At 44.0% G+C, this 24,669-nt stretch overlaps 1 protein-coding gene across 1 annotated transcript in view; it reads right to left on the bottom strand.

Moving 5' to 3' along the window:
- The window catches only part of PTPRG (protein tyrosine phosphatase receptor type G), a 415,182-nt gene extending 390,917 nt beyond the window's left edge, over window positions 1-24,265 (bottom strand). Inside the window, exon 1 of the mRNA XM_082322783.1 lies at window positions 24,144-24,265. Coding sequence (XP_082178909.1) covers window positions 24,144-24,228 — 85 coding nt within the window. The 5' untranslated portion in view covers window positions 24,229-24,265. The remainder of the gene's footprint in view (window positions 1-24,143) is intronic.
- Between the last annotated feature and the right edge of the window lie 404 nt (window positions 24,266-24,669).

Raw genomic sequence — 24,669 nt, 5'->3', positions numbered from 1 at the left:
AATTATATGGCACTTAACAAGGGCTATACTCCAGTTAAAATGGAAGGCAGTTTACAAGTGTGACGCTCACTGGTTCAAAAAAAGAAGGGAAAAAAAACAGAGCAAGAGAAAAACAAAGCCAAAAATCCATCCACACCATTAAATTATCATTTTCCTGTCACCACCAGTTTGTTCTGACCATGTGAACACTGGGATGTCATTCTCCCCTCGCTTTCATAGGAGGGAAGACAGAGCTCCGCTGAAATCAGAGCAACATGAAAGTTACCATAAGGCACACAAGACTGCAGCCAGGATATAGAGAAAATTCTGCAGTCCCCTGGCAGCCCAAATTACAAATGCAGACTACAGGCTGGGGGGGGATTATCACACAGGTACAGCTACAGCTTACAGGAACACAAGTATCTAACAGCACCTCAATGTAATGCACATTAGTTTGATCATAGTTAGACTGGAAACTCTTCAGGGCAAAGTCTTTGTTTATCTAGACATTGTGCAAAGCGTCTCGTACATTTGTTGTGCTGCATAAAGCATTCACTAGGTTGATATGACACATCCATACATTTTTAAGAATTCACGTCAAGGTACATTTTCTTTTTATTATTTGTTAAATCTCAAGCACTACTCCGACCATTTTTTCCCCTCTTCGGAAAATAAATCACAGCATCCCTTCCTTCACCTAATGAAGTCTGTGGGAACAACAGGCTCAAGCTCAGACTTTGCATACTTATTATTTGCCATTAGCTATTAACTCCCACTCAGAGTGAACCTATGCTACTTTCATAGTCACCTGCATAAATATGTTTTGTCAAACCACAAAATTGCAGAAAAAAAAATGAATGAATGACCATTACAAATCCATTTGGGCTACATCATTATCATTTCAGACTACAACCAAATCCCATTTTCCCTTTGCAAATTCAATTCCCATCAATAGCCCCATACATCAGTGGCTGCTCGTGTTTGTGGCCTCATTTTTTACATTGAAAAAATTGAAAGATTACTGCCAGTGTATAATAGGCAAACTGCATTTTCAATTCCCAACACATGTGCTTCAGGGAAAAAAAGGAAACACAAGGTAAGGGGAAGAAATGCAAATGAATGCTCTGCTATCAGCTGTATATTACCCTAGTGACATTACCATACTTCATATCTCTGGTTGCATACTTCAGAGGGGAAAAAAAACAAAACAAAACAAACAAACAAACAAAAAAAACCCACCAAACAACACAAACAACAAAAAAACCCACCACTAGGTTGTCATTCAAGTAAATTACTTTATCATTTTACTGAACATTAGTTTACTTCTTAGGTTTCCATTTTATTTACCCAGGGGCAACAAAACCAAGCACAGATGTGTCTTTCTGCATATACGGTTTTTATCTACTTTGGCAAATTTTTTTCCCATGACCAACACAAGCTAGATTTCAGCTGAAGCGCTGCTTTCCACATGACAAGACAAAAATCCAAAACAACAAAAAATACCCACCACACACATTGAAAAGGTTACACAACTCCTTGGTATGCTAAACATTCTTTTCCACCCATTCTGTGGGGCATTACAGAGCAATGAAATCTGCAGGAATCAAAACTCTAGACTTCTCAGAAAAAAATTGTAGTGCACCTTTATTACAGCTACATGTACCCAGCACACTGCGTAACTTGCGTTAAATTTCAGCATCTGTGCTGCATGGATAATTTGGGCATGCTAGCTGGTCGCTTCTGGTAAACACTCGTTCCATTTGTGATGTGCTGCAATGCAACAGAGCAGCTCTTCAGGGAATTGGAGCGGGCAGGTAGTGCCTGCCAGTCACTTCGAGGGTCCATTCTCACACCAACAGACAGAAGATGCAGACGCAACTCCAATTAGTGCTAATTGTAGCTCTCTCCAAGTCCCTCTGCAGCCAGAGATGACAGAGACTTCATACATGGTTCTTAACATAAGTGGCAACTCTAATTTCGTTCACTTCAAAATCCTTTCTGGACGCAAAACTCTAAGCTTGGTAAATAAGTTTACCGAGCTTTCAAATGGCAGAAGTACCCTCTATTTCTAAGAATTCTACACAAATATTTTTCTTTACCTCAGGTGTCATAGCTATCTGAATAGGAAATGGTTGCTTTGTAGGTTTTCATGCTGCATTTCCCTAAACACAAGGTTATAACTCTCAAGACACCTTGACAAAGTTTTAACAAGAAAAAATGATAAAGGGCATACTGAGACGTAGTTATGTGCCACCCCACAGCTCCCATAGGGGCCTACGCTCTGGTGGTGTACACAGGGCCAAAGGAGGCTGTTCTCCAACGGTGGCAGCATCCAATGCTGCTCAGAACAGGCTATGTCCAAAATACCCTTGGGACACAGCAAAACAGCAGGGCTGCTTCTGCACAGACCGGGAGTTTCTTCCCCTCCAATATCACCATCTTCGTCCCTGGCAGACTTTTGCTGGATGGGCTTCTCTGTGGAGCTACAGGAACCCTCCCAGACATACGCAGGGATTTGATGATAGGAGCTGCACAGCCCGGTTTCTCCTTCCCTCCTCTGCAGGCAGGGATCTGCTCAGCTGTGCAAAGAGCTGCCCACAGCTTCCTGAAGGGCCACGTCGGTTAACCACAGACAGAGCACAACAGATCAACAAAATCTTGCGGAGTTAAATTCAGGTCAATAGGGTATTGTCATATTCATCAATGGAGAACTTTAAAGGCAACAGTCCTTTGGTTCAAACAACACCTTGTTCTTCTCCAGTGAAGTATCTCCAGCATCTGTGAAACCCACGGTGAAAGACAAATACGGTTTAAAAAAGACATCTCGGGAATAGAGTTTTTACACTGCAATTTCACACCGATCCTGAAAACAGCAAAGTCTGTCTACCAAAGATGCTCAAAAGTCCATCCGTACAAACAGACCCTTTCAAGTCAGTGATACAATTCAGGCGAAAACTGTGTTTGCTGCCAGCATTTCATGCCTTAATCATTGTACGTTTCAATATACACACATCTACAAAACAAATGTCAGTGTCCACAGACCACAAGCTTATAAACAAAAAAGAAAAATTTTAAGTTTTAACAATTAATTAAACCCGTTCTCATTACTTCAATTTCCATCTGCAATTATAATCATTTCCCATTTAAAGTATCTACCACATTTTATTCTTAATTAAAAATGACATCCTTGCAATGAAGTGCAATATGAATTAACAATTCAAATGTTATCTATGCAAATTTGTTAGTCCTTTGATTTTTCCCCCCTTTATGCAAAGTCATGTGTAGGTTTATTTTTATTAAGCTTGTATAACTTCACTCAACATCTTCTGCTCTGAACTCTATACATAATATTTCAATCCAAGGACGTAGAAATAAATTGTAAATGGTGCAATTTCTTTTCAAGTCTCATACCATTCATTTAGGAATCAATACGTATGTGAAGAGGTATCTTTCCTAAACATTTTTTTCAAAAAATTCTGTGCAATTTTAAGATTTAAAGACACTTTACATTTCCAATAGTTTTAACAACAGCCATTTCTTCAGGCCCTGCTGTGTAAAGCCAATGGAGAAATTACTGCAACACAATAAAAGCCCATCTTTAAATCAGCTTTGTCTGCACCTAGAGTTCCAGTGACTGGACTCCTCAGCATGACTCGCAGCCCTCAACCATCCCACAGGCATGTCTTATCCAATTTGCTTTTACCTCCCTCTGCAGTGTTTGGAGCTTTCATCCCAGATTTCATATTTCTCCCTGCTTCATCAGCCAAGAGCAGCCTCATCTCAGATTCTCTGGGTGAACAAACTCAACACATAGCATTAGTGCCTTAGAATATAAATCATTTGCCCACATTTTCCTTCATTTCAAATTAGTTCAGCAACAACGTAGCGCTAAAATGGTAACTTTTTCCCAAGTCTGTCTAAATGTTTCAGCACCCATTTTGTACTGAGAAAACTCAAGAGTTTAAAATCCAGTTAGTAAGAGAGTGTCATTAGAATAATACATTCATAATTACATACACATCCTACCAACACTGCTCACTGCCTTGCCCAAAGCTACTCTTCTATCCCATTCCAGCAGGAAACAGGCTTTCGGTAAAGGGCCAGCTGAAACGGTGCCGTACACGTACGATGCTAGGGGATCCTCTCAGTCGGCATCAGCCAGCTCCTGACAAGAGGATGCCTGTGACTGCTGTGTTCTGGCTTCCCTGCCAAAAGAGGGCATCCTGCAGCTGGGAAAAATTAAGGCATCATACAGTAAGTTTTCTTCAGCTGTATGATAGCAAAACGAGGTTATTCAGAATGGCAATTAGCTGTGTATACTTAGTAAGGAAGCAAACAAAGGTAGCCAGCTGCTTCACAGATAAGATCCATACAGAGATTATCATTACAGACTGGAAGGTGAATGTCTCAAGGTCCAGAGGGCAGTGCGATGGCTTTAAACTGAGTATACACTTATGCGGCAATTAGGCGCATCAATATGAGGCACAAGAAAAATGCAATAGATTGGAGCAAGATCTGCAGTTTACCAAATTACAAGCACATATCTTGAAGTCAAATTATACAAACACAATTACACAAATTACACTGTAACCTTCAAAGGAAGAGGTCTTCATTGTATTCCAAAAACCTCATTGTGTCTTATTAATAAATTCTGGCAAGACAAAGTTTGAAGTCATACATTTATTTCACTGGCTAGTTTAAAAAACTCCTTTATTCAATGATTTTTTCTGTCATAATCTCCTTAACTAATATAAACAGAGTGCTTTCTCTTGCTATGAGCGTAATTTTCATTTAAGTTACTATAACTTGTGCACAAAGGAATATGTCAGTTCAGCTCACCAGCTAATGCGTTCTTCTGTGCTATGAGAGCAAAAAGTAGACTATTTATACATCCCAATATGGGGGTTTGTTTTTTTCACTTTTTCTTACAAAAAGGCCAGATGGCATCAAGCCCCACGTAGCACACCTGGGAGAAGTCACAGGAAGCTTTTACACAAATACTAACTCATTTTTCTTTCTTTCCCAACCTGCAAAGTCTGCTTGAGATTAAGGCAACCAGAAAGGACTAAGATGCCTGAAGGCCGTTCCCTGGCATTGTCTTCTCCTTATCCCTCTCACTCTTTTAGAAGCAAGCACATCTGAAGTCTCTCTCTCCCCCTCCAATTATGTCATTTGTCCTCTGCTAACTCTCATCCACAGTTAAAAAAAAAAAAAAAAAAATCCTTCTACCCAACGTTGTAATTGGAGGAGCTTTAAATAGATAATTTAACCTTGGGAGGATGTTCATTTTCACTGAGCATATCTCTCCAATCTATGAGACAGACAAACCCTTTCACCTGAGCATGCCGTTCTCTAATTGTGACAGCACTGGGAGAGAATTCATTTCAAATAGTTGATCAGCCCAGGGGGAGTATGAATGCCCAAATATTTAACAGACAATGATGCCTTTTTAAATGAAAACTCAGGCTTGCAAAGATGGTTGTTGCATGATCAACGGCATACCAATACCATCACCGAGAGACAATTTATTTTACACACCAAAAAGAATTGCTTTTTCAGAAACTATTTGGTAATTAGTGGCTGTATCATTTTTGATCTGTCTCAGACACTGCACATCAGTTTACTAGCTCCTAGCCTCTCTCAGAAGAGAGCTATCTGATGAAAGAGAAATGGGAAGACTACTGCTATTTGTCCTCTCTGAAAAATTCCACCAGCTCAGTATCAGCGCTGACTTGATGATTATGAAGCTCAAGAGCAAACCAGATTTATCCTGAAGCCAGCCTTACAGAAGCTCAAAGCGTAGCTGTAATGTCCTCCAGGTCAGAGAAACTCAGATAACGCTGAGGAAAGGCTTCTTTTTCCTAAACTGTAGAGTGGTCTGATAGACAGGGGCATCCGAAAGGAATTCAAGCCATTAAAGAAAAAAACAATTTCTCTGTGGAATATACACCATCTCTTCCTCATTGTCAAGGTACTCATACTCAGCACTGTCAGACATTAGGACCCTTAAGGGTGTCTCCTAGCCTGACAGACAGTGCCCACACAGATACCACAGAGTCCTCACAAGCGTCTTGGATCCACTCAAACAGAACAGTCTATTGCTGTGCAACACACACTTCTCCTTGTCTTCATTCCCAAGGACAGAAATCAGCTAGGCTGATACCAGCATGTATAACTCCCAGGCCGAGAAGGCTGTCTGGCAGCCTAACTTCACCGATGGCATGGCAATGCACCAAGATCCTGAATTCCCCACCAGAAAGGTGCTCCTCTCTCCCAGCATGCAAGAGCTCCACAGTACCCTGGCTGCTCTCTTGCTCTTCATCTCCACAGGGATTAAAGCAGGAGGAATTCTTGCCATTTGATACCTAAATTCAGCTAAGCCCAACAAAACTGCAGCACGGGAGTTTACCTTCTCCTTTGCCGCAACAGTGAGAGAAGCCACCGTGGCTTCAGCAAGCTGGTTCAGTCAGCCTTGGTTGCATATGCCTGGGCATGCAACTTCGTCCTTGTGCAGCAAATCTTGAAAGCACCATCAATAACTTTGCCAGCACCCTGCTGAGCCAGAGTCTAGGAGGGAGAAAGCACAGCCACCCCCTCAGAGCTTCTCATCCAAACACACATCTTCAGTTCTCCAAGCTCCCACATTAACCAAACCAGAACCCTCAGGCCGCACTCGCGCAGCTGGGAGAATGCAATGAGGAATCTCACAGTGTTTCTCTGACCAAAACAATCCATGTCACTGAATGCAAGGAGACAACTGGATGCCTTCCTTAGTGCCCCTTTCACTGCAACGTTTTAAGCATCACACGAGATACAGGAACATAAGGAGCATGTGTATATGGATATATTGTGATGAACATGGTCCAAACTGTTCAAGTGTAATTAAATTTCAATGCTTCTCTATCAGGAGTGACTTTGGTCTAAGGCGAACAAAGGAGTTCAGTTTGCCAGTCACAGGTGCAATGTGTTCACGCTAGCCTTCATTGCAAGGAGGACAGGGTATCAGATTCAGCTTTTCCGTAGCTGTTGGATCCAACTTCAGTAACAAAAGCTAGGGCAATTCAACCTCGTTCAACACCCCGGAAGTGATGAAAATGCAAACTGTCATCTGACAAGTGCTGGTTACACACAAGCCAACTTCAGAAGGTATTTTTAGCATGTTTGTCTAGCTTTGTCATTTCAAAAATAGCTACGGCCCAGTCCATTGGTGCCCTTCTCAGGGATGCTGGAACATCAGGAGACATCGAGGTCTTTAGGGGCAACATGCCCCATAGCTCCTAAAAGCCTATGTTTCTTCAAAGTGAGGTTCAAACCAGGACACTAGAAACTATGAAGTTTAAGATTCTACAATACAGAGTCCCCCAGAATCAGGTATTTTTCCCTCAAAATTATCATCAGATCCCTTGAATTATTTTATGCCTTGAGCAAATCACCTATGATCTGATACATTATACCATGCAGTTTCCGTATAATTGTCACTTGCAGAATTCTCACGTGTTGCACGGTGAGAATTTTGGGCTTCACAAACACTCCTGGCATGTAACGGAAAACAGCTGAACTGGGGAAGAAGTGGCAAACAAAAATACAGCTGAAGTTTGTGTTAAAATATGTGCTAAAATTAAACTGATTTTTAGAACACCAATATGTATTTTACGCAGGCTTTGTTGCCACAGTTTCTGTTGCTTTTTCAGTCTTTTTCTTGAAACACTAAAGAAAATATATAGTTGGTAAAATGGAGCACAGACAGGAAAAGGGAGCAATCTGACTGCGAACATGATTGTACAAATAGCTTGCTTCTTCACTGCTTTTACTCATTGAAAAAAATGTGTCTATAGGCATTAGTGTTTGAAAACAAGCAATCTCCACACATTTCCCCTCCATGACACAAACTGCCCAGACTGATGAAGCAACATGTAAACAATAAAACATCAATGCCACTGTAGCTTTTCAGGGAAGAAACTGCAATGAAGTATCATTGTCCTCTATCAACATATCCTGTAGCAGATAGTTTCTTCTTGTCAACATTGCAATAAATCACTCACTAATCAGATTTCATCCGACGCTGTGCCACCAGACTCAAGGTGGAAATCTCCACTGAACTGAACAGGAAGGGTTTTTTCCAGACCAAACCCAATAGTCTTGTATAACTAATTACCTGTTACTACGTGATATAGCCTTTCTCCATACCACTTCAACTCTGGTGCAAAATTAACAGGTGCTATCAGTTTTTATATGCATACATATAACTCTGGCTTCAAAGTTTATAAAAAAGGATTAGCTAAACACACTTGAGCCAAAGGAATCACAAGGTCATCTGACTTCAGTATCACCTACCCTATAAAGTAGCCTCATCTGTTCTTTGGACAAGACTATTCTTCCAAAAAAGTCTCATTTTGCAATTTTGTCTGTAAGTGTGGATTCAGACACACATTATGAATCCCCAATGTGAAGTCGGTTCTACTCTACTACTACAACAACATCTGCTGAATATTCGTTCTAATCCACCTACTAACTGCTTTACTAATGGAAGAAACCTATTCAGGTATATGATTCCTAAGCTTAATTATTATTATGCCAGGTTTTAAAAGCAGTAGTATTCATACATAAATATATATATATAGCAACACATAGCAACTTAAATGCAAAATAGCACCTCAGAAGTGCTCAACAGAAGACTGATCCTAGAGCATCAGAGCATCCTCCTTACCAGTAATGGTGAGGAACAAAATAGCTGAGAAATCAGGTTCCGATGTCTGGAAGACTGCTCCAAGCGCTCAGCAGCAAGGGGATGAATGACACAGCTCGCCTCAGCTTATGCATTCAGGCACTGGCAATTCCTGCTTGAAGCCCAAATAAGGCCTGGAGAGCCAACACTGCATAAGCGTAAGGGCCCAGCTACACCAGAGAGGGACGGGGCAAAGAAAGGAGCTCCTAGTCCAAATGGGAGTGTTCATGCAGATGAGAGGCAAACACCTAGAGCAAAGACAATATAGCGCTCAGGAAGGCAGCACTGCACCTCTTGCTGGCTTTGGGTTTTGCAGCAAGGAGGACGGCCCAGGAGCCCACATAGCAAAGACTACCAGAATAACCGCAACGGCCAGTGACCATCAGAACAATGCAGCAGTGGAAGACAGTCAAGAAGAAAGAGCAAAGGAATGGCAAAGCAGCTTTCTAATGGTATTGACAGTTCTGAAAAATAGACAATTCTTCAGCTTCAGCTCTTTCTGAGAGAGGCTGCAAATATTAAAGACACTAACAGTGTATTATCCTTACAGTCCAGCTGAAAGATCTCTGGAGCTTTTTTTCCTTGGGGGGGGGGGGCAGGGGAAGGAACCAAGAGGGCATATATATAAAACCACAGCATTAGCTCCTTCACAACCACCTTGGCACCACTGAAGTGTCATCCTGGAAAGCAGGACAGCGGAGTCACATACTAAACAGGTAAGCAGGCCTCTCGTGTAGCACATGTGAGGACAGCAAGGGCTTAAGCAGCAAAACAAATCGAGCTTTCTCCACTTCACTTGCAAGCATGAGAGCTAGCAGAAGGGTCCAATTTTTGTTGATGCTGCTTGTATCGATCACAGCAGAAGTCACTGAAAGGCATCAAGGGAAGCACTGAACAATTCATCAGCTTTCCAGGGCAGACAGGACAGTTCTACTGGCTTTGATCCTTTATGTCGCTCAGTATTGTATGGCCCAGGCAGTCAGTGAGAATAGAAATGGTGTTCACCAAAATGATGTATTTTATTTCCAGCTCATCAAGAAAGAATACGCTCAGGAAGGCCCATGTGCTTCAACATTATCTCCAAGGAATGCAACCAAATGTAGCAAACTCCACGATGGCCTCTATTTCACATACAGAAGCAAAAAGGCCAATCAAACTATAAGCCCTGTCTCATACTCAGTGTATGTAGTTTAGAAACATCTGGTTTTGCAAAGAAAGAGCGCTTTATTACAGTGGGTACTCATAGTCTCAGTTCAACAGAAAGCACAACTGTCAGGTAAATTAAAAACTGAAGATGAGAACAGAATTATTTAGCAAGTGAACTTGTTACTAATAGAGTGCAAATGAGACAAGTTAGAGTTGTTACCCGTTGACAGCATGCATCTTACAAGCCTCGTCTGGCTCTGCAGACACAGCCTGCACCCAAAATGCCTGATGATGTCTCCCAAATACAGAAGCAAAAAGGGGAATGCAATGTCAAACTACAGAAATGCAGAGTCACTGATCAAGATTGAGTGCACCCTCAGTAAGTTTGCAGATGACACCAAGTTGGACGGGAGTGTTGATCTGCTGGAGGGCAGGAAGGCCCTGCAGAGGGAGCTGGCCAGGCTGGATCGATGGGCCGGGGCCAACTGCATGAGATTCAACAAGGCTCAGTGCCGGGTCCTGCACTTGGGGCACAACAACCCCATGCAACGCTACAGGCTTGGGGAGGAGTGGCTGGAGAGCTGCCTGGCGGGAAAAGACCTGGGGGTGTTGGTCGACAGCCACCTGAACATGAGCCAGCAGTGTGCTCAGGTGGCCAAGAGGGCCAATGGCATCCTGGCTTGTATCAGGAATAGTGTGGCCAGCAGGACCAGGGAGGTGATGGTGCCCCTGTACTCGGCACTGGTGAGGCCGCACCTCGAGTGCTGTGTTCAGTGTTGGGCCCCTCACTACAAGAAGGACATCGAGGTGCTGGAGCGTGGCCAGAGAAGGGCAACGAAGCTGGTGAAGGGGCTGGAGCACAAGGCTTATGAGGAGCGGCTGGGGGAGCTGGGGTTGTTTAGTCTGGAGAAGAGGAGGCTGAGGGGAGACCTTATTGCTCTCTACAACTGCCTGACAGGAGGCTGTAGCCAGGTGGGGTCAGTCTCTTCTCCCCAGTAACAAGCAATAGGACTAAAGGAAACAATCTCAAGCTGCACCAGGGGAAGTTTAGGTTGGATATTAGGAAAAAATTCTTCACCGAAAGGGCAGTCAGGCCCTGGCACAGGCTGCCCAGGGAAGTGGTTGAGTCCCCATCCCTGGGCGTATTTAAAAGACAGGTAGATGTGGTGCTTAGGGTCATGGTTTAGTGGTGGACTTGGCAGTGCTAGGTTAACGGTTGGACTTAGTGATCGTAAAGGTCTTTTCCAACCTAAACAATTCTATTCTAAATCTAGCAATCAAAACTGTAAAGTGTGGAGGTGTAATCAAGACTACTACAAAACCATAAGACTCCTCAGATCCAATGAAAAAAAAGTTACTTTTCTTCTTATGTTGGTTTTCACCTTGAAAGCTAATTGTTGAAAGAGAAAAGGTCACACCGCTTAATAACATGAAATAGAGAAAGCAGTACATGCAGATAGTGTTTGACATGAGGTATTAATTACCTTTTTGACAGGGAATCTGTTTGTGCTGCAATGTATTACTCCTTGTATTGAACCACGGCTTGGGATTCACTTACGATAGGTGTCACTAGTGTGTGGACAAGTCACTTTTACCTTACATTCCTGGAACACTGTGTACCAGGTCTGCTCATGTATTTTTAAACACAGCTGGCTTCTTGGCACATGAACATAAATTCCTGTGTGGTTTTAAGTGATTAATTAAAAAGAAATTGTTTGCTGTTTTGATATCAAATTCAAGCAATTCACGCACAACTCTTAAGTTGCCTTCAAGGGTGAAGGAAATGTGCTTTTCATCAGTGTCATCTATTTACTAATTATGTTTTGTTCCTACAAAACACTGCTTTAGCAGTTTACTTAAGGGAACAGACTCTTGCTTTGATTACCAGGGTAGCCAGATCTGCCTCTTTTTGCCCTTGGTTTGCCCTCTTCCTTGGCTCATTAACATATCTCAATTAAAGCAAGTGGAAGCAAAAGAAAAGGCAAGAGAAAACTGAACCCAAGAGATTAAAATAACAGGAAGCTCATAATACTCAGGATCTTCAAAGGAGAGTTAAACACAAAATGAGATTTAGACCATCTAAAAGGTTCTTGTATTCGGAATTAAGAATTCCAGGAAATCTTAAACATTTCTGAAATTATGACAAGCATTGGGCAAGATCACAGCAACTCAACAAACCACCTGAGAAAAATATTGGTATTCACTTTTCAGGACTAAAGTTTCACCTTGCACAATTTAAAACAATGCAGAAGAATAAAAACGCTCATATAGACACTGGCCCAACATTGCTAGATGCCCAACTTCACCCAGAAGAGGTAGAGCAAACACTTTACCAAAAGCTTCCACCCAAGAGCCAGGTTCTCCGCCACAGCATCTGGTCTACGCTTTATGAAAATGCTGTTTCTTAAGACACAAACTAATTCTTCCAACTGGATACCTACATCAGCGAGAGGAAGCCTTGCCAGTGAAAACTGAACCTTCATAAACTTCATAAACATAGAGGACAACCATTACACAGTAACGTGTCCAGCTCTGTCCATTTGGGCAGCCTGTACCGCAAACTAGAGAAGATTATTTCCTGCACCCTGTGATCAACTCGCCAAAGCAGCAACACATCGTATTTTGGACTCTTCATCAAAGCACTACCTTCAGATATTTACTTTAATATTATGTTATGGTTCACCATCGCCTTTATCTAGGAAGAACCAACATTGCTTCAGTCTGAATTCCATGTTGGATTTGACCCAGGTTAATTGTTATTGCTGGCAATCTGCTGGCTGTGTGGCAAACGCCAGCTGACAACATGACAACAGCTTCTTACATGAACTGGTGTGATGCAGATATATCCAAGCCAAGGACCGAAGGCATAGAGACCCAGACTCTGCTTTTTCCACTGGAAGTCACCGCTGCAGAACACTGCCCAAATGTGCCAGGGGAAGCCTGTGCTACCCTGCTGGTGCAGGATTCCTGGGTCAACAGCATTCACCACAGCCCCCAAGCATACGCTTCGCCTCAAGATGTTTTTAAGCTACTTCTAACTGCAAAGTATTCTTTACTGTATTTATTTCTCAGTGATGATTTAAAATAAATGTTTATTTTTAAACTCTGTTTGACATTTTGTTAGGTACACTGGAAAATAAACCCATTCCTACATATGCAAAAATAAGAAATTAATGAGGTCTGGCAATTATCTTGATGGAAAGAACCAAGTGACTTAGTTGAACATACAGAGGTTTACTAAAAAAAAAAAAAAGCCTGCTCTAGTAGTTAAAAAACAAACGAAATTGCTTCTTATTGATTTTAATTTAGGTTGAAACACTAGCTGTCTCTCCGACAAAGCCAGAAATGGAAACAACTATAAATGAGTACAAGATGTGATAAGATAGACAGATTCTTAAGCAATCTAGTATAGAGATGACCTCCAGTTTAGACAGTAGTTAAAATATGATATCATATGTATAGATCAATAAGTAAGTTTGCATTTGCCTCAGCTCCAAAAGCTGGAAAGCTACATGCCTTTTTTTTTTTTTTTTAGTTACTCTAAAATGTTGTCCAATTAAGCTCTACTGTTTTTTTTGGTTTTGTTTTGTTTTTTTTCTTGCAGGTCCTCTAGATTCTAATTTACAAATAAAATCAAGAGAAGCAATTAAACGTTAAGTACTATCAGCATGTTTCCCCAAGTGATGCACACATGCAACAGAATAGAAGTAGTCCAATCTTGATACAGAAGACCAGGTTACAAATTGAAATACATTTGTATTACCATTACTTGCAGGCTTCACACTCTAGCAAGTAATAACACGGGGGATTGCGCTCCCCTTCCATGCGCAGCAGAGCCTCTTTGACCACGAGTCTCTCCTAGGCTGCAGCAGCTGCAGAAACGCTTTACTCCTCCGGCCTCCAGGGCAGGCACGGACACGGGGCAGGGGCAACCAGGGGCTTAGGGCACGCAGCAAGAGTACGTGCGGCACAGAACAATGCTGGAAGGGACTTTTGGTGAAGGCCATCTAGTCCATCACTTTCAAGGCTAGTTAAAACCTCCCTGGCAGACTGCCTGGTCACTCCTCCCGGCTCTCCAGGCAGCACGCGCTGCCAGGGCCTGCCTGGCTCGTACTGCACTCTGTTCTCCTGAAGCACAGGAGACGCATCAGTATCGATCAAGCACAATTAAGTTTATGATCCTCTCGGCATGCCAGAACTTGATCCAATACGAGCTGATCGGGTCTTCTCAGCGGTTTTTGGTGAAGGCTCTCACATTTGGAAGATTGGACTCCCTCTGTACTTTAGTCATAAGGATCTCTCCAACGTCTCATCTACCTTCACAGACACCAGCCTCTTCCCAGACAGGATAATATTAGCTGGGGGAGAAGGGATTGTTTTTCCTCATTTAGTGCACGGTACAAGTTTGCCCAAAACAAACAACACCAAGGTGCAGAGCTAAAAGCATCCAAGGGAGGCCACCCTAATGGAAACAGGGCCACAATAACAGAGCAGATCTTCTAAAGTCTTGCAACTCAATAACCAGTCCCCCCCACCTGCATCCAGCGGCAGACGAAAATGAGGATGCTGCAAGAAACACCTCCTACCAAAACCAGCAGCATGAGTAACGGTAACAGGGCGAGGGAATGGATGGAGAAAAAACACATTCCTAAGAAAACTCTTGCCTCCTTGGGGTTACATCCAAATCGTAATCCCCTCGCAAGGTTTCTGATGAAGCTCAACTGTTAGCCACAGCGGTGTCACCACACAAGGGTGATAACTGTGACCAGAAGGTCAGAGTCATGTTCTGGAGCTGGGCGACCTTTCCGTTTACAATGCTTAACAGAAGCCAAACCCTAAGATACCCATTTCAGATAACTCTACAACAGGCACCTGAAGTATTATGGGATGCACTGACTGCTACTCCCTTAAAAACTGTTGGGCTACAAAAGGAAACAAAACCAGAACAAAAGATGCATCTAAGACAGTAAGATTGCAGAGGACTTGAAAGTCAGAGAGGCCTGCCCTTCCTTCTATTGCTAAAATTGCCACTATGGCTGTATTCAAGTCATGTAAAAGGAGATCCATTCAAAGTTTATTTTAATAAAGTTAAAAACCCTAAGAATTAGTGATCCAGGCCACATCCACTGAACAGCAGACTATTTTGTTCAGCACTGACTCCAATAACGATCTAGAAGTCGTACTAGGCAAACAATCAACATGAGCTTTCTTGCTGTGGCAGAAAAATAGGCCACTGCAAATCCTTGGACAAACAGAAAGGGCAACAGCATCGCGCATGTATGATATGAATAGACCGGTGTTCAGGTCTGGTGTGCACCTTTCTAAAAATAAGTTGGACAAAAAAATTGGAGAAAAGGCAAAAAACAGATGGCTATGAAAACTATTTACGGACTGGATAAAATCTGATAGCAAAAGGCTTGTGGAGTTCAGGTCACTGAGTTAATCAGGACATTGTGACATGGTTTTATTGCAACATGTAAGTACTTTCATGGTAACGAAATATCAGAGGGCTCTATAAACCAGTAGAGAAAAGTGAAACAGATACAAGACCGTTGTTAAAGCAGCTGTGTAATTGCAGTTTGAGCTTCACAGCTACAGTGCATAATTCAAACAATCACTTTTTTGGTGGTTTATTTATTTTGGTAACTCCTTTACTCAAGGAAAAGAAGTTGGGTATCGCTTCAAAATGGGCATCAAATAAATAATTGATTTTAAAAAAACCTGACAGCTGTTGACAGAAAACCTCACAAATTCCTTTGCAACAGCCACAGCTTTGGTGAAGAAAAAAAAAAAATAGGTACAAGCCAACGGAAGGATTCCAAGGACTGATACATATGACAAGCATCCCTCCAGAAAGCTGGAATATTAATGGAAGGACTGGATACCTCTGCTTCACAGCAAGCAGAATCCTACAATGAGGTGGTTTTGCATTTCACCACACAGTAAAAGGAAAACTCTCCAAGCAGCATAAAACCAGTATCAAAACTGTGCACCTTTGACACAAAGCCAGCCTATGGAAATCTGAAAAGAACATGCACAATCATTTTTCAGAATAACGTCGTGATGAGGGTTACAGTGCAAATCCTCACCTGAGGAAAGCTGCCCCAGAAACCGCAGCATCAATCGCACTACGACAATTTGCAGCAGCTGAGGACCTGCCATTATGCCATGGTAAAACATTATAAACGTGCACATTTTGCCCCCCCGGTTTACAAAGATAACAATGAATTAATTCACAGTAAACAGAAGAGAATCACTTTACAATGCATAAACGATGTAGTAAGAAACAATTTTAAAAGTCCCAGTTTCTGAAACTGCTGTCACTGAGCCCATACTTTTAACACTTACTTAAATAGCTAAAACTGCACAAAGGTGTTGCTTTGGAACACAAACAGTTATACCGAAGCCATATAATCTGATGCAAAACCCTTGGGCAAAGAAGAAAGGAAAAATAAACAACTAATTTTAGAACTTGAACACTCCATTAGCAATTCTCACCAATTAAAATATGATGCAACTGCTGTCAACAGGCAAATTTTAGTTGTATCTTAAGCATGGATTTAAATACAAAATACACAAGCAACTACACTGTAAGAATAATAAGTAAACTAGTTACAAGTAGCATGGAGGCCAACAAGAAGAAACGTTCGACTGGTTCTCTCTGCCCACCTACTAAAGGGATGCAATGTTTAAGAGACAGTCATGCTGCAGAAACCCTCATTTCTACTTTGACTGCAGTAAATCTATACCATAATCTCCAGAAGTCTGAAAGCACTTTAGGAATCAAAAGACCAACGAAAGTCTATTGAAAATGTAATCCCTAAACTCACTTGTGATAGCGAGTAGATCTGTACTTAATTACTTGAAAGCTACTATGTATCTTTATTGGCTCAACTTGGAGTTTCTGGGGGGCGGGGGTACGGGACAGACACAACAGTCTCATGCTGAGGCCCACTAAACTGAGGCTTATATAAACATACATCCATCAAAAAACAAACAAACAAACAAAAAAAATCACTAAACTTGCTTTAAAAAACTCTTAGGCAAGACTTATTTGAGATATGTATCACTAACTTCCTACCTCCTAAGCTATAAAATGAGTCATTTTAAAATCCAGAAGGGGAGGAGGAACAAAAAAGAAAAAAAAAAAAAAGAAAAAAAAAAAAAAAAGAGATTTAACAGGAGAGCATTTAGTTCTAAGCACCCCAAAGTGACCCAAAGGCAGGCACTGGTCCTCAGTGGTGCAGGGGTTACTTCACGGACATCCCTGTTGTAAAGAGATGGAATGAGGCCCAAAGAAAGTAACTTGCTTACTGCTCAGGATCAGCAAGGGTCAGGACAGAACTGTTTCTCTTTACCTCTGCAGTAGAGCAATGGCTCATCCAGTACCTCAGCACAAGGGATTTTACCTTCATATCCTGCTTAGGCAGCGTTCACCACTTGTCCCAGTGAAGTCCCCTTCCACTCCGGGACAACTAACACTGCTTTTCAACCAGTCTGACAAACTGACGGAAGAACTCCAGGTCTAAGACTTCAGACTGCTAAAAAACAGCAATCCAAATTGTAGATGCTTTTATAGGAGTAAGGAAAGGGCAAGGCACTGCTTTGATTAAAGCAAGTATTATAGCATTTTATATGTCTTTTACAAGCCTCCTGCAAGGAGAGAAGATGGAAAGAGTGAAGTGTGGGAAAACTGAACCACTGGCCGCTCTGCCTGCAAGGAGTTATCAGATAGCTTTCCTTTACTGTCAGCAGAATAAACCACCTCCCAACAGAAGAACTTTAACAGCACTCTGTCAGGGAGACAGGCACATTTTATTTCAAAAAAAGAGGACAAAACAGCTGCCACAAGACCAAATAACATCCCACATTTTGCTCCTAAATACCAATGCAGCTCTTCAGGGCTCAAGGTCTCATTCATTACGTATCTGCAAGCAGAGAAAAGGATTTTTCAAAGCAGCTTTCCTAAGCTAAACATCCAAGTCTCAAAACACCTAGATTTTCTTTAGAAAGGCCTCCATGCTATGAATGCAAAGTCCCTCAAAGCAGGCGCTGGCACAGGATAAACACATTCAGGCATCGCTGCAGCATTTATGCATAGAAAAACTGCAACACCCACATCAATTGAGATTTTATGTGTCAGTACTGCTGGCAGGTGCACGATGCGGTCAAGTTTTAAGTTCTAGAAAATGGTTCATCATTATTCAAATGACTTGATAATTAAGAACGCTAGTACTTCAACTCCCAAGCAAACTTAGAGATGCATAATGAAACCACATTAAAAAAAACAAGGCCATGTACTAACTGGTTTTACTTTAACCATAGTTCACTTGAAGACTAATTCAAATCGCCATAAGGTGAGCCCATTCAGTGTAATAAAAACGTATCTTACAGTGATTGCAAGAACTTCTTAGTTTCCTTACTGCCCTGTGTCCTCCCTCCTCCTCCAGTCAGCTGGGGAGTTTTTTCACCACCAATGTTTCCTGCAGCTTCCCATTAATACTACTAGCAATCAGAGAAAAGGCAAAATGAACCAAGAACAGCAACACCCGTGGAGTATCACAGTATCTTCACTGCTGTGCTTGCAACCTGCACCCTCATTCATCTGTTCACTTTCTGGGTGGGAAGAGCCTCTGCTTAGGCTACCAATATGTGACAGCTCAAGGCATAGGCCAGGAATCCACTGTGTCCTGGCAGCCGTGCCTCAACAAGGTACATTGAAAGGAAAGCATTTGAAGACATGACCAATGTAGCCCTGATTCATCTAAAAGCACACCTGTCCTCACTGAAGTGGGACAAGATCACTTTGCAGAGCTGTACCACGTGTTAGCAGCCTTAAAAGAAAGCAGGCAGTTTGACTTGCCCCAGGGCAAGTAATGTGGATGGGTAGCTGTAGCCTGCAACGTGGACAACACAATCATCAGCACTACCACAAGATATTGAATACTGGAAAAATTAACAGCAGCCAAGGATCATTTTTCTGTGATTATTTTTTTCCTCTAAAGAATTATTTACACACAAATGCAAAAACTAGCTGCTTTCATCAAAAGTTATTCTCTAGTTGGGCATCTCCAGTTGGCCATGCCCCAGGTTCCTCTGCTTAGTATGAAAGTGTGCATTAATTTACATCTTCCTTCTCTGCTGTGCTTCCAACCCCTGCATGTCTCTACAAAGCTGATACAGGCCAATTCTTCCTGGGAGTAACTCTGGCAATCGATGAAGTCACATTCCTGTCAACCTGGTGCAAGAAGATGCAGGTCCACAATTTTCACTTGGAAGAAACATTGACAGGAGTTCACCTCATGAAGAATGGAAAAATTTGTAAAGACATTTAGGCACACATTATAAAGCAGCATGCAGTCCCCAGAAGGGATACATAAACCCATAAATTACCCCATTTGGTGCATATCTGCATCCTCAGATGACTCCGTATCTTTTAAGAACACTTGTCTCTACTGTTGAGATTCCACTTCCTAAAATACTTAAAAATTGTGGTTTAGAATTAAACTTTAAGTAGCATAGCACGTAAATATAAGTAATTACAATTTCATCAACACACAGGAGCAACTCTGATCTTTAAAAATGGAAGCACAGTAACTTATGTAAACAGAAATTAGTCTCATTTTTTCCAGAATCTCTCAGATTAAAGTTATATATTAGCTAAAGTACAGTGTTATTACTACACCCTTAGGCTTCAGAGCACATCATGGCACATGCTCATTTGGCTGCTAAAAAGCAGAAACCAAATGATTGGCATTTTTTCCAAGGACAGTTGAGATGAATAGTTTGAAGTCATTTCTTTAATTTAACCATGAAACTTGAACATTGAAATTAGAGTCAATGTTAATAACATTTTATTCCTGAAAACTCTAAGTATGTTAGTCCTTGAGCACTGATCATAAGATGGATGGAGTCCTCACTGTTATGTCTCTTCCGTCATTGGAAACAAACCCCAACTACTAAACTTGCACAACTTGATAACAGTATAGCTTTAACTGAGCGCACGTACAGAACTTCAGTCAACTCTTGTCCCTGCAAAGACCCAGAAGCTGGGAGTTAAACCATCACCCTACTGAAATCAATAGGTGTTTTTCAGCAATTTTTATGGTACCAAACACGACTGATTTGTTTAGCAGAGGTTCCCAGCACGGATGCGGGAGGCACAGGTGAACGACGCGACACCTCTGTGCTAGACTCACAGAAGTTCCTCACTGTTCTGACCAGGACATCCATTTTCTGAACAGGATCAAAAACCCTTTCATCCTCATTTCCTAGACAAAAAGGAGAGGAGATAGGGGATGAGAGAGCAGTAATAGAAATCCTAACTCATACACACAGGCAAAAATCCTCCTTCCTCACTCTTCCAAGCAGAGCAATGTCCCCAGCCTGAATACAGGCTTTTCAGACATTGCAAACACCCCAAAATGACAGAGGGAATTCCAGCTACCCTCAAACTGTGTTCCTTTCTTTTTTGGATATACCGAAATCCCTTCCTTCCATGATGCCTCTCTCCTCTCTCCCCAACTTAGGAGGCCTCTTACTCCAGAGGCTAGTGCAGACAGCTCCTGTGACTACTTGAAGACTTTTGAAAGCTGTATCCCGGCTCTGTTAACCACAAATCAGCTCTCGTAAACCTGCTAATGGATAGCAAACCTCTCCCTTGAGTTTTCCCCCCAGAAGCGCACCAGCAAGCTCAGCTCTTACAGCCTGGGAAGGCTCACTTGACATTCTTTATCTGCAAGGACTCCATTAGCAACTTCCCGTAACGTAAAGCATATTTTAAAAAGCCACTGAAAATAAGGGATAATTAAAATGTAAGAAGTGTCATCTTCATAAAAGCCACAGGACTAAATAAAGTCTTGGAGGGCCCTCTCCTGTACGTTCCGTATTTCTCTACGTGCACAATGCACCTTCCTCTGTTAAATCTTTAATGAACAAAGCCAGTCTTCTCTGTACCTTTAAACATATCTGAAGTAGCATTGGATTAGTTCATAGGGAAAAAAGCTCCTAGTATATTTTTTTCCTCCAAGCAGAAGACAGTTACATGCAAAATTAACTCTCAACTCAGAACTATGAAGACTCAAGATCCAAAACCCATTTACAGACAGTTACCAGGTCAGCAACAATTTGATCCATTACGAGAGCCAATCTAGATTTAAGAAAATTACTTTCATTTATGCATCCAGCCTAAGAAAATGCTAACAATTGTCAGTCCTTAAATGACAGGATCGTCACAGCAACAGCTAAGAACTGTACACATGTGTACTTTTTCCTTTACCAAAAAAATATTTATCCTCTCTTGGCAAAGCACTGAGAAACTATGTAGCAAGGATATCACAGTAATGTTAATATTTATGCCTTACTGATTTTTGGTACTGTGAATTTAGATTAATGAGCAAAGAGACCCCATGGAAACAACCTCTCTTACCTTGTCTTAGTTTGATTTATTAAGCAATGCAGTTACCAGTGACAAGCCCACAGAGAAATGCACTAAACTTAACACTTCAGAAAGAGCAAAACCTTACCCACTTTTTTTTTTTGTGCAAGAATGACTCTAAATGCACTAAACTTAACACTTCAGAAAGAGCAAAACCTTACCCACTTTTTTTTTTTGTGCAAGAATGACTCTAAATGCACTAAACTTAACACTTCAGAAAGAGCAAAACCTTACCCACTTTTTTTTTTTGTGCAAGAATGACTCCTTCCTCTTATTGCAACCAAAGGAACAGCAACAAAAATATCTACTTAAACAGGGAAAGCCTATTACAATCCTCCTGACAGAGGAATACTGCAAAGACTTATTTTTTACATGGTTCATTTATCGTTGCTGAACAAAGAAAAAATAGCCTTTGTTTTTCTTCATGAAGTAAAGTGATTTGCAGGGGAGAAAATAAATAGTGGCCTCTCTTTCATTTAAAGAGAGCTAGATATGAAGCGGAGGGAAGAAAGATGTTTGTAAACTAACACATAAAATAACAAATACCTTAATTCTCTAATCCCCTCTCTAGAAAACGCTATTAAAAGGTACTGAAACATTTGTGATCGGTACTAAACGGTTAATATCTGGCCGGGATTCCCCGCCAACACAAATTCCGATGATTTGCCATTGGATGTTTTCAGCACCAATGTCCTGTTATAGTCCACTGAGATCCTCCCTGCAGCTTTCCTGCCTCGGGCATCTCTGATGTGCCGGATCAGAGTCTGGAGCGTCCCCGTTTATCACGACGTTTCACTTACCACCCCCTCGCACGCATGCACACACACCAGATATTACTGCTTTTCAGAAGAAGGCATAAAAGAGTAAGCAAGTCACTGAGGTCTAACATGGAAGCTCTGTACGAAAACGAAATGCATAAAAGCCCTTCTGGAAAATAGTTTGCTTTCCAAGCAACCCTTTAGCGATGAACAGCCCTGAAACATTCCTGAGTATTACACAGCTGTTTTACAGCTTCTAGCGTTAAAGAGTTTAGCCACACACGGCAAATGTCCACAGACCTACTACTCTCTGCTTGCATTTGTCTTTATATTCAAACCATAATGTAAATATTATCTGGTTCAAACACCACTGATCTAAATCAGCAAGTCGTACAATACTGTCATATTAAACCTACATCATAGCTTGTTTTCCTGAAGCGTTCCTGGAGCTTGCCTTCTAGATGTAATTACTGTACCATATATATCAGAACCAGAGAGAAAGGCTTCACTCTGAGGGCTGAAATTGAGAAGAAATCAATACAAAGAAGATAAATGTTTCTTCAAGAACTGCAGAGGTATTAACCCTCTCTCCAACTTATTTTCTTTTTGCTTCAAATCATTTTACCATGTGAGAAGCTGCTGGAAGGACTGGGGTATGATGGGTCTACCTGCTTATCTCCGTGTTTGGGGTTAGAAAAAAAAAAGTGTATTTTAGGAAAAAAGAAAAAGAAAAAATAGAAACAGAAGTGGAAGTTCCTATAAAGCTTCCAGAATTTGCCTCTTTCTTTTCACACTTGCACACCTGGACGCAGCCGACGACCCGGGCTGCATCGGGAGCCAGGGAAGGGAGAGGAGGAGTCGCGGGCGAGGACCTCAGGGCGGGAGGGGGGCTCGCCCTGCCCCAGCCCCCTCACATCACACCCGCCCCACCCGGCTCACGCCCCCTCCGCACGGCCCCCCCCGCCCCGTCCCTCCAGGAGGGGGCAAGCCCAGGCATAAATCAATCAATATAGAAATGGACCGCTTGTGGGGCGTGCGGGGGTGCGAAGCCGAGGACCCTTCCAGCCGCAGATGCGGGGGGGCACGAGGACAGCAAAGCCAGCCCGCTGTGCTGCAGGGCCGGCTTACGCGGGGCTGCGCGCGGGCGGGCCCGCGCCGGCGGAGGGGCGCGGGGCGGGGGGGCCGCGCGGCCCCGCGGGGGCGCCGGCGGCACCACAGCGCCCCTGGCGGAGGGCCGGGGGCACGGCGCGGCGGCGGGAGCCGGAGCCCCGCGCGGGCGCTGGGAGCTCCCGCGGGCCGGGGGCGCTCCCGGGGCGGGGGGGACGCGCGGGTCCCACCGCGGCGCCAGCGCCCTCCCGGCCCCGCTATACGCGGCCCCCGCGTTTCGGTGGGGGGCGAGGAGCGATGCGCAGCCACAAGCCGTGGGGGGCGAAGAGGGGGTGGAAAGCACGGTAGGCGCTGGGCGCCCCCCGCCCGCGTAACCCCTCCGCCAGGGGTGCGGGGCGGTGGTTGCACAGAGCCAGCCCCGGGTGCGGAACGGGCGCGCAGCCCCGCGCCGCCCCCCCCCCCGCCCTGCCAAGGTCAGCGCGCCGGCACGGCGAGAGACCCACCGCGGACACGAGTGGGGTGGGGAGGGCAGGGATCCGCGCACAACAAAGTTTTCGGCGGGGGACGGGGGGTTGTAACAAGGGATCGGAGCGCGGAGTCACGCTCCCCGCGGGGCGGCGGGCGGCAGTCCCGCAGCACAAAGGGAGCCCCCAGGCAGCCCCGCGAAGGGAGGGCAGCGCACAAGGACCCCCGCCGCCCGCCCCGCGCCCTCGGGGGCTGCAATGCACCGGAGCGAGGGGACGCCGCGCCGGCAGCGCGGAGCCGAGCCCCTGCACCGCGCACGGCCCCACTCGCGGGCAGCGCTGCCCGCAGCCGGGAGGGTGCTGCGGAGCTGGGGGAAACCCAGCGTTGGGGCCACCCGTGCAAAGGGGCCCCCGCGGTCCCTGGAGCATCCTCCGCACTCGCGGGGTGCCCCGCCGGCACCCCACGGGGGTCGCAGACACGTGTGGCAGAGGCGCCGGGAACCCCCTCCGCCGCCGCGCTCACTCACCGGGGAAGCACACCACATCATGGAGCACGGAGCTGGTGATTTTCAAGAAAAAGATCCACCAACACGGTTGCAGTAGCCTCCGCATGTCCAAAGCCGCACATCGAAAGGGGAGAGGGGCTAAAATAATTAACGCACAGCGAAAAAAAAAAAAAAAAAAAAGAAAAAAAAAGAAAAAAAAACAAACTTGTTGAAAATAAGTTTCTCCCCGCGCCCCTCTTCCTGCGGGAGAAAGCGGGGGGCTCCTGCTCGCCTCCTCAACCGGGGGGGGGGGGGGAATCCCACAGCCGTGGGGCAGGGGGAGGACGGAGACGGGGCGCGGGGACCCCCCGCCCGGCGCGGCGCGGCGCGGCACGGCACAGCCCGGCAGGGCACGGCAGGGCCCGGCGGGGCGGCGCGGCTCAGGCGGGCAGCGGCGGCGGGGCGCGCTGCATGCCGCGGACGGGGCGCTCAGAGCCGCCTCCGCGCGCGGGCGGGCGGGCGGCGGTCAGCCGGGGCCCCGGCGCGCTCCATCCTGCCGTACAGGAAG

This window comes from Platalea leucorodia (genome assembly GCF_965183815.1).
Source record: "Platalea leucorodia genome assembly, chromosome: 9".
In the NCBI taxonomy this organism is placed as follows: domain Eukaryota; kingdom Metazoa; phylum Chordata; class Aves; order Pelecaniformes; family Threskiornithidae; genus Platalea; species Platalea leucorodia.
Note: the sequence above shows the minus strand (reverse complement) of the source record. Positions and strands in the feature narration are given on the sequence as shown.